The sequence below is a fragment of the Gambusia affinis genome, linkage group LG07, assembly GCF_019740435.1.
Source record: "Gambusia affinis linkage group LG07, SWU_Gaff_1.0, whole genome shotgun sequence".
Taxonomy (NCBI): domain Eukaryota; kingdom Metazoa; phylum Chordata; class Actinopteri; order Cyprinodontiformes; family Poeciliidae; genus Gambusia; species Gambusia affinis.
The window spans coordinates 6,516,705-6,531,033 of record NC_057874.1 but is presented as its reverse complement, the minus strand read 5'-3'; the positions used below and the strand labels follow the sequence as shown (position 1 = coordinate 6,531,033).

The 14,329-nt window shown below is 39.4% G+C and overlaps 2 protein-coding genes across 3 annotated transcripts; one reads left to right on the top strand and one right to left on the bottom strand.

Annotated features, from left to right (window-relative positions):
- Positions 1–1,534: 1,534 nt before the first annotated feature.
- cdh27 (cadherin 27) lies at positions 1,535–11,822 on the top strand. The gene is made up of 16 exons (XM_044122673.1): positions 1,535–1,669; positions 2,002–2,124; positions 2,299–2,448; positions 3,227–3,371; positions 3,451–3,614; positions 3,935–4,066; positions 5,683–5,865; positions 5,966–6,282; positions 7,122–7,264; positions 7,343–7,567; positions 7,649–7,867; positions 7,954–8,069; positions 8,146–8,208; positions 8,286–8,369; positions 9,500–9,703; positions 9,777–11,822. Exons 1-16 carry the CDS (start codon positions 1,649–1,651, stop codon positions 9,981–9,983), a joined length of 2,496 nt encoding a protein of 831 aa, XP_043978608.1. The 5' UTR covers positions 1,535–1,648; the 3' UTR covers positions 9,984–11,822.
- LOC122834328 (protein LSM14 homolog B-like) lies at positions 9,987–13,533 on the bottom strand. 2 transcript variants are annotated; one of them, XM_044122675.1, is made up of 8 exons: positions 13,263–13,533; positions 12,980–13,143; positions 12,136–12,262; positions 11,839–12,027; positions 11,547–11,621; positions 10,780–10,920; positions 10,572–10,698; positions 9,987–10,486 (listed from the first exon to the last, which is right to left on the bottom strand). In XM_044122675.1, the coding sequence occupies exons 1-8, from the start codon at positions 13,387–13,389 to the stop codon at positions 10,330–10,332; spliced, it is 1,107 nt and encodes a 368-aa protein (XP_043978610.1). In that variant the 5' UTR covers positions 13,390–13,533; the 3' UTR covers positions 9,987–10,329. The 2 variants fall into 2 exon arrangements, with proteins under 2 accessions (XP_043978610.1, XP_043978609.1); XM_044122674.1 differs by having other exon boundaries at positions 10,572–10,701; positions 13,263–13,532.
- Positions 13,534–14,329: the final 796 nt, after the last annotated feature.

Below are 14,329 nucleotides of genomic sequence, written 5' to 3'. Positions count from 1 at the left end.
GATGACAGAAATTCTATCAATTTTTATTTTATTTTATTTTATTTTATTTTATTTTATTTTATTTTATTTTATTTTATTTTATTTTATTTTATTTTATTTTATTTTATTTTATTCCATTTAGAAAACAAAGCACCGAGATGCCGCAAAGCAAACAAGGACTTGTTTAAGTTGGCATTTTACAACTTGTGTGTTGTACTGGAAATAAAAGAAGACGGCAATAGAGCTGGTTCTGGTTTTGGAAGACTGTGAATGATGAATGTGAGAATGTGCTCAGCCTCAGACCACAATTAAAAAGTATATGCTTCAGGCAAAACTCACAAGCGCTACAGTCAGACTTCAAAAAGGTTTTTTCCATAAAAGAGCTTTCTGCAGGCCATCATGCCAGCGTGTATAAACACCAACAAAAAAAAAGAGATAACATAGGCTTAAGAGTAATTTGAAGCACTGAAAATGTGTTCATTTAAATTATAAAAGGGCAGTATTATGTAATACCAACTTTTTTTAGCTTTATATCATATTATAATGTTAATAATTCATACATAAAACGTATCTGGAGTGTTGCCTTGATTCTGTCATGCACGTTTGAGAAATCCTTTAATCTCCCATGGCAACCATTCAGCTAAAATCTAGCTCCGCATTCGAGGACGAAGTTCCTCCTCAGAGCTGCAGTTCCCTCCACTCAGCTCCTTCATACTAGCCAGTAGCAATTAGCAAACACCAGGTGGAAGTGCACATCAGCTGAGCTCATTATACGAGCTACTCCTCAGTGCGTGGTTAAAAAGTTGTCACAAAGGTTAATACAGAAGCCATGTTGTGCTGACTTTCTGAAGGTGAAGATTCAGATTTTTAAAAACACAGAGGTCTCATTTCAAGACATTAAAACAATTAAGTCATATTTCTCTTAAGTCAGATTTTATATATATATAAATAGCATTTGTACAACTTAAGGAAAATTCTGTCATAATAAATCTACAAGCTTCATACAGTTTATGGGGTTTAATGTAGTTCCTAACTGAGGATAATACATGACTAATAATTTTTTATAAGTTTAAATCATAAACGTACAGCATATTCATCCTCAAGGACGTGCACTGATAGAAACTTGGTGGTAGAGCACTTGCTCTTTCTCCTCTAAAAGTGCCCTTTTGATTTAATTTAATTTTTTTGATGGTGTTTAGTGTGTGGCCAAAGACAGCATGTCTGGGTTTTGAAGCTTATATTAACAGAGTCCCGTATTTTTGTAATTTAACCTGGCAGGACTCCCTTTGCCCCAAATATGCAAATATTTTGTCATCCAATGTAATTGAACAAAGGAAAAAGGAAGAACATATTCCTCTTCTGTTGGAAGAGGAATATGTACAAATCAGTTTCCTTTTAGCAGGTGTAAATTGTTTCCATGAAACTCATCATGCAAAACGAAACGACGTGTGCGTAATGCGCCCCAAACCTGTTTGTCTGCTCAGTAATCGGAGCAGGTCCCCTCCCCCGTGACGTCTTTATAGCCATAATTTTAAAAAGATTGCCTTAGCTGGAAGAGACAGAGACATCTGTAACCTGTGATTGTAACATGCGGGTGTGTGTGAAGGTTGGAGTCCAGGTTTATTGTCAACACGCACACACTCAGCGCTGCAGGCACTAAACAAGCATCATGCGTCTCTTACCCCTGCTGGTATGTAGTACCTGTATTAGAGAGTTCAGGCTTTACTCAAGAGAGTCTGCTTTACGTAAGTTTATCTTGGGATTCTGGTTTAAGTTTTAATCTTGTGTTCTTTTAGAATTTTTTAAAATTTTGTTAAGTTATTTCTTTTTTTTGTTTCTGGTTACGTTAACTAAAAAAAAAAACAACATAAAAATACTTCAAGCTACTCAGAGAAAACATTTCCAGCCAGCCTTTTTGTTTTTCACTTGACAGACAGAAAGCGTGCAGCAGAGTAAAAATAGTTGGCAGGTAGACGCCAGCTTTCACTGCCCTTCAGGTTTGGTTGGCTCTTTATCTTTCAGATATTTTTGCTGCCAAGTCCATCATGCACAGCAGCGCAGAGCCGCCAGAAGAGAGCCTGGATCATCGACTCCTACGAGATAGAAGAAGGGCACCCGGGGCCCTTCCCTTACGTATTGGGCAAGGTAAAGAGGTCTAAGCAAACCTGTCTTTCTTCATGTGAAAAAACAAGATGCAAATGAATTGACAATCCGTATATTTTTAATCAGGTGTGAAGGAAATGTTCATTCTTGTAAAAGAATGCTTTTACAACCTCTGCTTGTAAAAGCAGATTATAAAAAACAAAGGTCGTGTTGCAGGTGGCTATCGACCGCAAATACCAAGTACTCTTCAACCTGAGAGGCCAAGGAGTGGACAAGGACCCGAAGGGAGTCCTCAGAATCGAAGAGTCGACGGGCAGGATTCTTGTCTACAGGCCGGTGGACTTCGAGGAGTACAGAGTGCTAGAGGTTCGTTTTTTACAGACCTTACATAAAACATCTCGCATGGCCAGTGACTTCAATATTTCAGGAGACGTCAGAATTCGCACCTCATGGGCCGTGATCCATGATCCTTTCAGTTTCTCACTCATACCAATCTGCTATGTATTTTGTAGAATAAATATGTTTTTGTTTTATTTGGACTTAACTGGGATCTCAGAGCATGTCCTACACAAAGGGAAAAACAATGGATAATTGTTAATACGAAATTTTAAACGATTTTCTTTACTTAACCAAAATAAAGTAGCTTAAAGATTTATTTCTTTTTTGTTTGTTTTTCAAATTTTAAAGTAAAAATGTGTATTGTTTTTTTATTTGCATTTTTGGATGAGAATGTCCAAATATAACCAAACGTGGATGGATCCTACAGGACCATACCGACATACTACAAAAAATATGGAAGTATAGAAATGTGTTGATTCATTTTGCCCTACAGTTCATAGCTGGAAAGATGTCTTCATTTTTGATCATATATTTGCACAAAGTAAATATTGATTCTCTTTCAGACAATAATATAGCCAAAATAATAAATTTGCCCGGTTTGAATGTAAGCTTTTTGACTATTTTGGAAGCTTTGAAAGCTTTTCTTCTAATTGACTTACTTGGATAAACAAATCGACTTGTAGGTGCAAAACTGCTGGGTTTAAATGCTGTCTTTAGAAATATCTGCCTTTAATTAGTGGACAGTATCAGCATTTTATGAAGTCTTTTGTTTACTTGGTAACTTTGCTTCTTTGTGGAAGTGTAGCTACACTTTGAAGCCAAGAAGCCGGAGGACCATTCGATTGACACTCGACTAGGAATTGAGATTGCAATTCGAGACATCAATGACAACCCGCCACTCTTCGAGGAACCTCTGTATGAAGTCACGGTTGATGAGGTTCTTTCTCAAGGTAAAACGGTTGAGCAGGTTTTTTTTTTTTTTACTCTCTTCTAAGCCCTTTTCTTAAAAAAATCACTGATCCTCTGCAGGCTCCTATCTCCTCACCGTATTCGCCTTTGACAGAGATAAGCCAAATACCAGCAACTCAACTTTCCACTACGCCATCAAATCGGTTTCCCCAGAATCTTCGAACATCGAATTCGTCCTTGAAGAAACTGGAGCGCTGTCATTTAAAGGCTGTTTCGATTACGAGGCAAGACACTCCCTTTTTCTAAACAGATAAGGAAGAATTACATTGAAAGGTAAACAATAGCACAGCTATTTCCAGTTTGCCTAGATCACACCTGGCAAGAAAACAATTCACAAGATGTGGTATGTATCCAAACATTGAGGGTGTGCTCACTCCAAGTACTGTCTGACAATACAAAGCAAAAAATAGCTGGAGGGAAAACCTTTATCTGCTGCATGGCCCTGGATTTATGTCTGAGGGAGGAGCGCAGAATTCCAGAGAAAAATACCTTTTACTTTCCTCCATCCTTTACTCGAATGAGACTGTCTGTTCTTACATCATAGGTGGCCAGCAAGCACACGCTGGTGATAGAGGCTATAGACCATGGTGAGGTCGTCCAGTTGTCCAGTTCAACTACAGTCGTCATCCATGTGGAGGACGGTAATGACCACCTTCCAGTCATCACAGGTCAATCGGTAGGCAGCCAGTCTCACATAGAAGCCAACAGTGTTTTAATTTTTTCCTAAAGACCTCTTACTCCTGCTGGTTCTATAATTACTTTGGCTTTCATTTTGGAGATGATGTTGTTAAAACCAACTACTCTTTGCCGCTTTGCTATTGAGAAACAACTGCTTGCTGGAGGCATTGAGTGGACTCTAAGTTTTCAATTTTACCCAGTTGTTTGTCTGTGAAGAGTGCCAAGTCACGCACGATGGCCTTTAATGTTAATTCAATGTTTGGAAGCATAGCCAACATGGACGGAACAGTTTTGTCCATTTCCTCCGCTGCCATTGCTAAAACAACAGGCAGACTATACAACAGTGCAGAAAATTGGCATCATTGTTAATAACCTTCTGTCGATTATTGGCCCAGTTGAAATTCTACCAGAATCAAGCAGATTGTTGCAAAGCCAGTGACATACACTGAGAGCGTAGGGACAGGTGTGCGAAACCCTGAAATATTTTGTCACATTGGGATAATCTCACAATTAAAATTCTTAGAATAACCAGAGTTTAAATTTGCCTACAAGTGATTAAATTCAGTTTATTTATATTGCACCAAGTCACAACAAATGCCGTCTCAAGGCACTTTACAAAAAAACAAAAACAAAAAATCTAAATTCAATCCACAAATACAATTTTAACAAAATCAGTGTTGTCGTATCCACAGATATCCATGACTTCATGTTTTGGGAATAAATCTGCATAGAACAAAAAGGCCTGTTACTGTCTGACATTAGGTTGGATAAGGAATCATGTTTATATTTTCACCACACGGTGAGAACTTAACAGATTAAAAAAAAAAAAGATGTCCAAAGCTAAATAACTCAAACCAAAGAGTGTCATTAGGTGGGCACCAATCTCCATGACAACTATTATTGATGCTACATTACCCACATGCAAACTGGTGGGTTGGTAGTGATGCCATTTTTTTCTGTCCTATAAACACAGAAGAAATCATATCAAGTTTGCTAAACGCTACAGGGACTTTAACTGAAGTCCTGCGGTTTGGTCACACAAAGCTAATATTTCTGTTATATTATTGCACATCAGCTTTTTGCTTCTAGAAGTGACGCATCTACTTTGCCTTCCGACACATTTAAAACTGTTGCATGCATTATTTGGCCTCTGCCATGTCCAGACCTGTTGCCATTCCTTTGTCAATACATGTAGAATTTTCTAGACCTGCCGCTGACGTCTTCACATGTACACCATTGCAGCAAATGGTTTTGATATGCCAAGATGCAGAGAAAGAAAGAAAACAGTTGTGTGGATTTAGACAGAGCTTTTCGGCAGCAAACACTCTAACCGTAAACTCAAAAGCAAGAATGAAGGTTTAGGGAAAAATACTTTTCTAATAAACATGACCAACGCTGCACACTATACCTGCACATTTTTTTTAACCCAAGCACATCAAACACACATAGTTTGGATACCTTAGCACTTGAGTCAGATAAATTCCAAGTCAGTATGTGTGATGTGCTTTATGTGCTCCTGAAAGTAACTTTCTTAAGGTTAACATGTTTAGTTGGTTAACTTGAGACACTCCTATTTACCGCTGAAGGTTTACCATCACCTTGAATTTACAACAGGGCTCAGGCAAAGTGAAGGAAAACGAGTTTGGAGTCTCTCCTCTGCGCCTCCATGTGATGGACAAAGACATGACACAGAGCAGAGCCTGGACAGCCAAATACACCATTCAAGGAGACGAGGGAGGATACTTCAAGATAGAGACAAACGCAGAGACTAATGATGGGATTTTGACTGTTGTGAAAGTAAGAAGTCTCTGTACTCGACGATATTGCTTCTAATTTTTTTTATTTGACTTAAATGTTTTTGAAAAGCAATTCAACTAAAAATAATCTTTTTTCCCAGCCATTAGACTTTGAAGACGGAGCATTGAGAGAGCTGAAGATATCAGTCGAAAATGAGGTGCCGTACTTCTCCTGCAAAGTGAAAAGGCGGCCGTCCACGGGCCTCTGGGATGTTGATTTCACCGAGGAGCAAATCGATGACAAGAACATTCAGCGTAACACCACAACAGTTGTCATCGAGGTAGAGGACGTGAACGACCCCCCGAACTTCGTCGTGACCGTCATAGAGGCCACCCTGAAGGAGGACGCGCCGATCGGAACCTGGCTGGCGAAAGTGACGGCTGTGGATCGAGACGCCACTGCTTCAAGAGACTTCACGTAAGGTGGCTTTTTTTGTAAATATGGGGAGCAATGGCCAATCACTTTGAGGTTATAGAGTTTAGTGTGCTTTGAACAATCTGCAAAACAATTTGTAAGACAAAACCGAGAGAAAGATGCGGAGAACTGAAGAACTATGAAGTCCAGCTTAAGAGGAAAGTTGTGTTGTGGATTCAGCTTCTTCTCTGCCTCCCATTAGACCAGTGCTTCTCAATTCCAGTCCTCAGGCCCCCATGCTCTGCATGTGTTAGATGTACCTCTACTTCAGAGCAGCTGATTCAAATGAGTGCATGACCACCAAGTATTGCAGGAGCCTGTTAATCACCCACATATTCAATCCAGGTGTGTGGCAGAAGGGAAACACCTAAAACATGCAGGGCAGGGGGGCCTGAGGACCGGAATTGAGAAACACTGCATTAGACCAAGTTCATGGATCAGGCAAACCAACAATCGCTGTGGACTTTTCCAGAATGGACAGACTGCCAGCCAACCAGCCCCTTGCTCAGCAGTCACTCAGAACTCCCCCTCGAAGGAATATTATGTATAAACGTGTCCCTAAAACCCCCAGTATAAACCTTAGCTTCAAGTTCAAAACCACCATCATTCAGCTCAAAGTTGTGAAGAACGTGACCTACATTCACGAACGCGGGCATTCAGAGCACTGGCCATCACTGGGAGGGAGGTAATGGTAGTGTGGTAGGTGTGGTAGGAAGCAACTGCCAGGGCGTCATTTATGTCAGGACCGCAACTGTTCATGTATTCGGATTGTTCTGAACATTTACTTTTTGAATTTCAGTTTAGCATCTTTTTTAATTAAAGTGAGTTGCATTTATCAACAGCTACAAAGTGGAAAACGATACAGCAGGGTGGATGAACATCAATCCCCAAACTGGGGACATCACTACCAGAAAGATGGTGGACAGGGAATCAGACCATGTTATCAACGGCGTTTACACCCTGATGCTGCACGCAGTGGATAAAGGTAATCACAATATACTATAATTCTCATTGTAGCGTTAAATATCTCCATTGAGAAAGCACTATTTTCTATTTTTAACAGGAGAGCCACCAATGACAGGCACCGCTACACTGCAGATCCACCTTATTGATGTGAATGACAATGTACCAAAACTGGCCGTGAACCATGTGGATGTCTGCATGTCCGACGGCCAAACTCCAACCAACATCTCAGCCCATGATCTAGACGGTGCACCGTATGGAGGGCCTTTCAACTTTGAGCTGCTTGGAGACGTCAAAGGACAATGGAAACTGGATCCATCTTACGGTAAAACTGTGATAAAATGTAGAAAAATCTCCCAGCGACACGATCCAAGCACCTCAAAGAACTTTGCTTTTGTTCTTGTAGGTTTCACAGCTGGGCTGGTGAGGGATTCTAGTGTACCTGATGGCTTTTACACTCTTAGAGTGAAGGTATCGGACATGCAGGGGACTTATGGCATTTACGGGCTGAACGCCACCGTGTGCTCCTGCTCGGTGGTACGCCACTGCCCCAATCGGATCTCCAGGACGATTAGCAGCTATGGCGCTGTAGGCATTGCACTGGTTGCAGTGGCTTTATTCTTGCGTAAGAAATGAAAGCACTTATCTTTAGACCATCCTGGAAATATGACAACACCTGTAAAATTACTTTTCTTTTTCTTTTTTTTGCAGTGGCTCTGTTGGCAGCATTTCACGTCTCCTGCAAAACAGTATTTATCTCCATAGACCCTGACGCTAATGGAAGCCTAGAGACTTCAAACACTGAAGCACCAGGGAGTGGGAATGAGGTTACACATGAAAAACACTCAAAATATTTGACTTATTTTAGTACAAATCTCTAACAGTTTCTTATTTCTTGCAAAGTTTGGGAAATGGCTACTTAATGCCCCCCCTGAAAACTTGAGGGTTACAGAAGACATTTGGAAAGTAGGTAGAGAGGAAATTACTTTATTTTTTTTCCAAGTCAGTCTATAAAGTTTGATGTCTGTCTCTCACTTCCACAGGGTAGCGGACACAGCTTCATCAGTAACGACTCATGGAGGTACAAGAGGAGAACTTTTTCCAGGAGCAGTAAGCATTGGAGCAAGGTAATCTGATCCTTCTGATCTTCAGATTCAATTTGAACATTCAGTTGTTTTCTCCCCTCGCATCTACACATCTCGACTTCTCTGCCAGCGGCTAAACACCTGCTACTTGTAGTTTTGGACTTTCAAAAGTGAGATTCTGTTTCTAGGTTAAAATTTATATCTCACTTATAGTAGACAACTCTTAAAGTAACATAGATGCATAGATCCAGAATGGTTGTTTAACAGTGACTAGGAGCAGTGAACACTATTTTATGAACCTTAGCACATCCTCAATGTTTGAATTAGGTGTTTGCATGTTTTTTCAGCTTTATTGTACTAAATTTCAAACTGGGATCCAAATTTTTTTTTTTTTTTTGTGGAGAGCATAACTATTAAACCCAAAATTATTCATATCTCTAGCAGATTTAGATTCAGGTTCATTTTTGATCAGCAGAGAACTTTCTTGTTTTTATGAGGTATTTCTCAAAAAATAAAAATAGGTCTCCAATTATAAACAGCATATCACAACTTAAAACAATTATTTGCATTCTTATAACTGCTAACCAGCCTTTGTTTCTTGAGCTCCATTTCTTTGATTTTGGAGAGTCTCGTTGCCATCACCCTAATGTTTAATTCAATCTCCAGATTCAAATAAATGCTGTGGCTCTCTCCCAGTTCGCTTAATGTAAAATGAAAATACTTTAAATTCAAATCTCCCAGGGATATGAATAGTTTTATGCTCAACTGTAATGCCTAGATGTTAGACAATATGACCAATTCAACATAAAACAATTAGCCACTGACATTAATGGCACTGAAGTTACCAGCAACTTTCAACAATAGCACATGTACATTCAGCACTCAACTCCATACATTAAGACGGTCGTCACACCGTCTCCATCCTGCAGTTCCTATATAAATAACACGATCCAAACATTGCAACAGTTTAAAGGTTTATCCAGTGATAGGAGTTGGATTAAAGACTAAAGACTAGGCATCAACTTGTGCTTCCAGGACAAACAAATCTGACTGAAATTAGGATGCCAAGAAAGATTCCAGCCAAGATACTAAGGCTTTATGACCTCTTAGCAGAATCCCCAATGTAAAAATTCCTGGGTCATCTCATTAAAAGAAACTTTTTACTTTTTAAGACTGAAGAATGGAACGCTACCTTTCGGCAGACTGGCAACCTGTCCAGGGTGTACCTCACCTCTCCCCCAAAACGGTCACTGGAGATCAGCACCAGGACCCCTCCTGACCTCACTGGAGGCAATGGTGTACAGAGAATGGATGAACTCAAAGCGGAGTTAAACTACCAGGCGATTTATGAAGGACTCTCTCTCCACTTTCAGCAGGTTAGTATCACAAAACACTCCAAAGCTTGAACATGAATTAGCCCTTACAACTTTCCTTTTTCCCTCTCCACAGAAGCTCTCTTCTATCCAGGAACAAATGCCCGAGCTGCTTGATTATGAACCTCAAATCTACGCAGAAGAGGGGGAACCCAACAGTCCTGCAGATCTGGATTACCTCGACATTCCTGATGAGCATGCGTCACTTGAAGTCCTTGAGAATTTAGGCCCACGGTTTAGTGAACTGGCTGCCTGTGTGTTAAATCACAACCACAGGGACTAGTACCACCTTTACACAACATAGAGTTTAATAGCAACTGTTGCACATTTCTCCACTTTTAATATTTTACAAGGAGCAGAAAAAAAATTCCAATGTCAAGAAAAATTGTTTCAAGACCATTTGAGTTACACATAAGTACATAGATCAATACACTAAACAGAAATGCTATCCTGATCCAGGGACAGTCAATACTGCCTGCTTCTAGTACACAGGTGCTGGACTAAAAATAAATCGCTCCCACTTCATGTACACAAGCCAAAGCTTAAATATTAAATGAAAATACATATGTCAAGTCAGAAGGATGGATTTAAATTAGAAAACGTTTACAGTAGCATTAACAAAAAGGTTTTCACACCCTCCCACTGCCTATCTTGGCGAGGGTTTGCCGATCTGTGCTGCCCTCTGCTTTGCGCCCACGTCCCCTGAATCCTCTCCCCCTCAGAAAGCGACCAGGGACTCCAAATGTTTCCATGTTCAGTTTCTTCTCCTCCGCCCAGGTAGTTCTCCTAGGGAGGTCACGTGGGGCAAAAATAAAAAATAAGATGAGCACAGAACAAAGTGGCACCAATGCAGAGTGGCAGCTTGTAGTACCTGGGTTTAGGGTCTGCTGAGAAGTTGTCGAAGAAACATTTAGCTTTGTTATAATACTTCTCTGCAAGAGTTTCCTCCTGTTGCTCATGCTTTGAGTCCTGGTCCTCCCAAGAGTCCAGTTTCTCACCTGCTGAACAAAGAAAAGAAAAATAAAGTCGACGTTTTTCCCTCCAATTTTACCAATCTGACAAAAATGACTGAAACTTGCCTTTAACCTCCTTTGTCAGATGATCTTTAAACTGAGCATTCGCAGTTTCAAAATCAAAATCTGCCTCAAACTCCAAAGCTGTGACTTTAGAGTTTTTCGCCAAGAGCTGGCCACGACTTCTGGTCCTGGGCCTGCGACTGCCTACGAATGTGCATCAGAACCAACTCAATTTTGACTGTTTTTAAACTGGCAACGGGAAAAAATGTTCCCCAGTTTTATTTCATTCTGTCAAAAGAAGCACCACCACATCAAGTTGGTTCTACCTGCCTGAGACATGAAGACTTTACTAGAGCAGTAACCATGACATGAAGAGTGGAAAGTAAAAGGATTTTTTTTTTGCTTTTAATGAAAACATGCTCTACAACTGCTTTGTTTTCACACCAACTCCATTCCACTGCAAGGCATTTTAAATTTGATGGATTCCCATGCAACAAACACACACCTTTCAAAAATAGTGTCATAGCTTAACCTGCAAGTAAGTCAGACTTCACAGAAAGCCTTACACAAACACTGGCTTTTGTATATTTCCGTGATCGCTTTACGTTCACACATACAGACCTCGCATAAATGGAGTAGCTTTTTTTTGTGTCGCGTTTTAAAATGAATTAAAGTATTTCTGAAAAGGTTTTGTAGAAAAGGTTAAAAGCAAATAAAAATTAGGATGTGCCCACCTCTGAAACAGGGGAGCACATCCTCATTCTGACTCCCCATTTTTTCCAGTGTTCCGGGGGAGAAAAACATTTTTAAAAAAGACGGGCATTTCATACCTTGTTTTTGTCTCGTTTTCTGATCATCAGAACTTTGGCCTTGTACCTTTGCTGTAGCTGGTTTTGATGCTTGACCTGAAGAACAAAAAAAAAAAAAAAAAAAAAAAGTTGTTTGGTGCAATGACAGTTGTGTCCCGGCTTCAGAGTAGACGTATTTATTTTAATTAAATTAAAAATGGGGAGTTTGCAAGTGACCTAAACTGGAGCCATTCATATTTTTTTTTCATGCGATTGTCATGTGTGATGTGAATAAAATTCTTGGAGTTATCTTTGAAAGTTTGATTCTGCTTACTGGTGGGAACGTTCTCCTTCTCAACCCGCGAAGCATCTCGTGGGGGGCCCCTAGACGGACGAACAGGAATCCTGCTCTGCGGCGGGGTTGGAGCCTTTGCCCTCCTCTGTGCGGCTGTGGCCAAAGGCACGGTTTGAACCGCCTGCTCCACCATAGGTGCCCTTCTGGCTGCACCATGAAGTCCTTGCACTAGGGGACCAAAAGAAAAAGAAAAAAAAAAGGAATGAATTTTCTGCAGGCACATAACCCAAAAAAAAACAACTCAGCTCTAAATCTTCAAGATGGAAGGTTCTGTACTTAGGTCTAGAGCTGCACTGTACTGCTGAGTCAGCAGAGAGCCAGCAGCCAGTTGGTTAAAGGTGGGCATCGTTTCTCTGTATGGACTCCAACGTGGGTGGTATCCAGAAGATGGGCCAATGGACGACTGAGTCAAAAAAAAATTAAAATAATGGTAATTTGCTAAGTATAATTTCTGTAGACAAAATTCAAAACTGGAAACGCATCACGCTTACCTAACCAATTTAAGAGAAAGCTTTTTAAACAGAGCAGTCAATTTTAAGTCTAGATCAAAGTTTATTCTGGAAGTACTTTTAAAAAAAAATTTGTTCCCAATTTTAAAGCCTGTTTTTGGCATCTTAATTTATGCTACAAATTAAACACGCTGCCTCCTCACCTTTTTCAAATCACAAAATTAGTGTCAATCAACTACCTACATTTGTGCGGCAAAATGTGTTGTTTGTGCTACTTTGGCTTAGAAAATATTAATGGAAATTTAAAGGTCAGAAGGTCAACAAGCCCCCTCACTTTTAATAAATCAAAATTACCTTTAAACTTTCATTAATATCTTCAAAGCAGCACAAACAAAACATTTTTGCAAAGCATTTTTGACACCAGCTTTGTCTGATTTGAAGAAGGTTCCTCCCTCTTCTACATTTGGGCCAATCAGGCTGCCATGAAAAAGTCAGAAGTAGATTCATATGAACAGACAGAAAAATATGAAATTTACACCTTTTTAAAACATATAAATTTAAAATGACAACTTTGTGTACATATTAAGTTAACTCATTTATCAGAATGCGGCACTCTTGGCCTTCCATACAATTATCGAGCTATACGGCTGCGGGTTAATTAACTAGCATACCTGAACAATTGCAGGATCTCGGGGTAGTCCATGGTGCGGTTTTGGGGGTTCAGACACAGTAATATCTTTGATATCACTTCCTCTGAATATTATATATTCAAATATCTCATCTTTTGGAGGCACCGGTCTGTCCGTGTGCCGGTCCTCTGTACCAAAGGATTTGACTGGTTGAAGAAAGCGTACGTTTCTTTAGAATATATACCAAATAACCGACAAAAGCTGACGAGAAGAGGAGTTAAGAAGTAGTACATTAAAATATTAAATAAGCCGTGCTTACACATACCTTTGGCCAAAGCAACGGTGGACCTCTCCGTGTCCACGGAAGACAGTATGCCTTCATATCGAATCTGGGCCTTTGAAATCAAACTTATCTTACTGCCAATATAAGGAGTTCCACCTCCGGCACTCATATTTGCGTTTTTTTTTTTTTTTTGGTTTTTTTTTTTTATGAAATAAACGAAGCAATAAACAATAAGTGAATAAATAGCTTCAAACAGACATGAACTGCTTAATCTGCAATTACCGTGCACCTGTGCACTTTATAGGATTGAATCTGCTCGCAGATGAACGAGCCACCTGTGTTTACGCCAGGGTTAGTTTGTTTAACTCTCCAGCGTACACCGACATAGACGTTAAGAAACTATTTGCGTTTTGTTTATTGAATCTACGACAGACAGTACAACTTCTATTTGTTAACATTGTCCTTTAATGTTGATGAATAGAATGTAAGAAATTGGCAGAACTTTATTGTTTCTGACATAAATAAACAAATAGCGACACACTGTGTCTATTGCAAGATTAAAAACAGACTTTTTAAATCAGCAAAAACAAATATCTAGTCAAATTTGAAACACTTAATAGCTCTAAAGTGTCCTTACAACCTAAACTTTCCCTTGATGTTTTATGAAGAGGCATTTGCAGCAATTAATACCTTGAACTTTCACATGCACTAACTATATGGTGATTAAATGTGTATATGTATATGCATACATACATCTATATATAAACACATATATACATATATGTTTGTCTATATATATGTAGATATCACTGTAAGTATCAAATGTTGTATGTTTGTATTGTATATTTCTTATGATGTTTGCAATGTGAGAAACTGTGGTGACACTATATAGATTAGATACATTTATTTCAAAACACTGTTGCATCAAGTAAACAGGAAGCCAGTTAATTGTTAATTGGATTAATTGTGTCGTGACTGTATGATACATAGAAAGTATCTTTTTAGCTTTAATTACAAAACCACAGTTATCCATATTGATGAAGATTGTTATTAATTTCAAGAATTTCTATTCACATTCTGCTTAAAGTATCTAAAAAAAAAGCTACATT

Bases quoted from the DNA above. Each gene is read 5' to 3' on its own strand.
- LOC122834328 (XM_044122674.1), bottom strand. From the start codon at position 13,389: ATGAGTGCCGGAGGTGGAACTCCTTATATTGGCAGTAAGATAAGTTTG. The intron at 12,263-12,979 runs GTATGCTAGTTA...TTTTTGACTCAG, and splicing joins GAGATCCTGCAATTGTTCAG to TCGTCCATTGGCCCATCTTC. The intron at 10,487-10,571 runs GTACTACAAGCT...TGACCTCCCTAG, and splicing joins TCAGCAGACCCTAAACCCAG to GAGAACTACCTGGGCGGAGG.
- cdh27 (XM_044122673.1), top strand. From the start codon at position 1,649: ATGCGTCTCTTACCCCTGCTG. The intron at 2,449-3,226 runs GTTCGTTTTTTA...GTGGAAGTGTAG, and splicing joins AGGAGTACAGAGTGCTAGAG to CTACACTTTGAAGCCAAGAA. The intron at 7,568-7,648 runs GTAAAACTGTGA...TTGTTCTTGTAG, and splicing joins GAAACTGGATCCATCTTACG to GTTTCACAGCTGGGCTGGTG.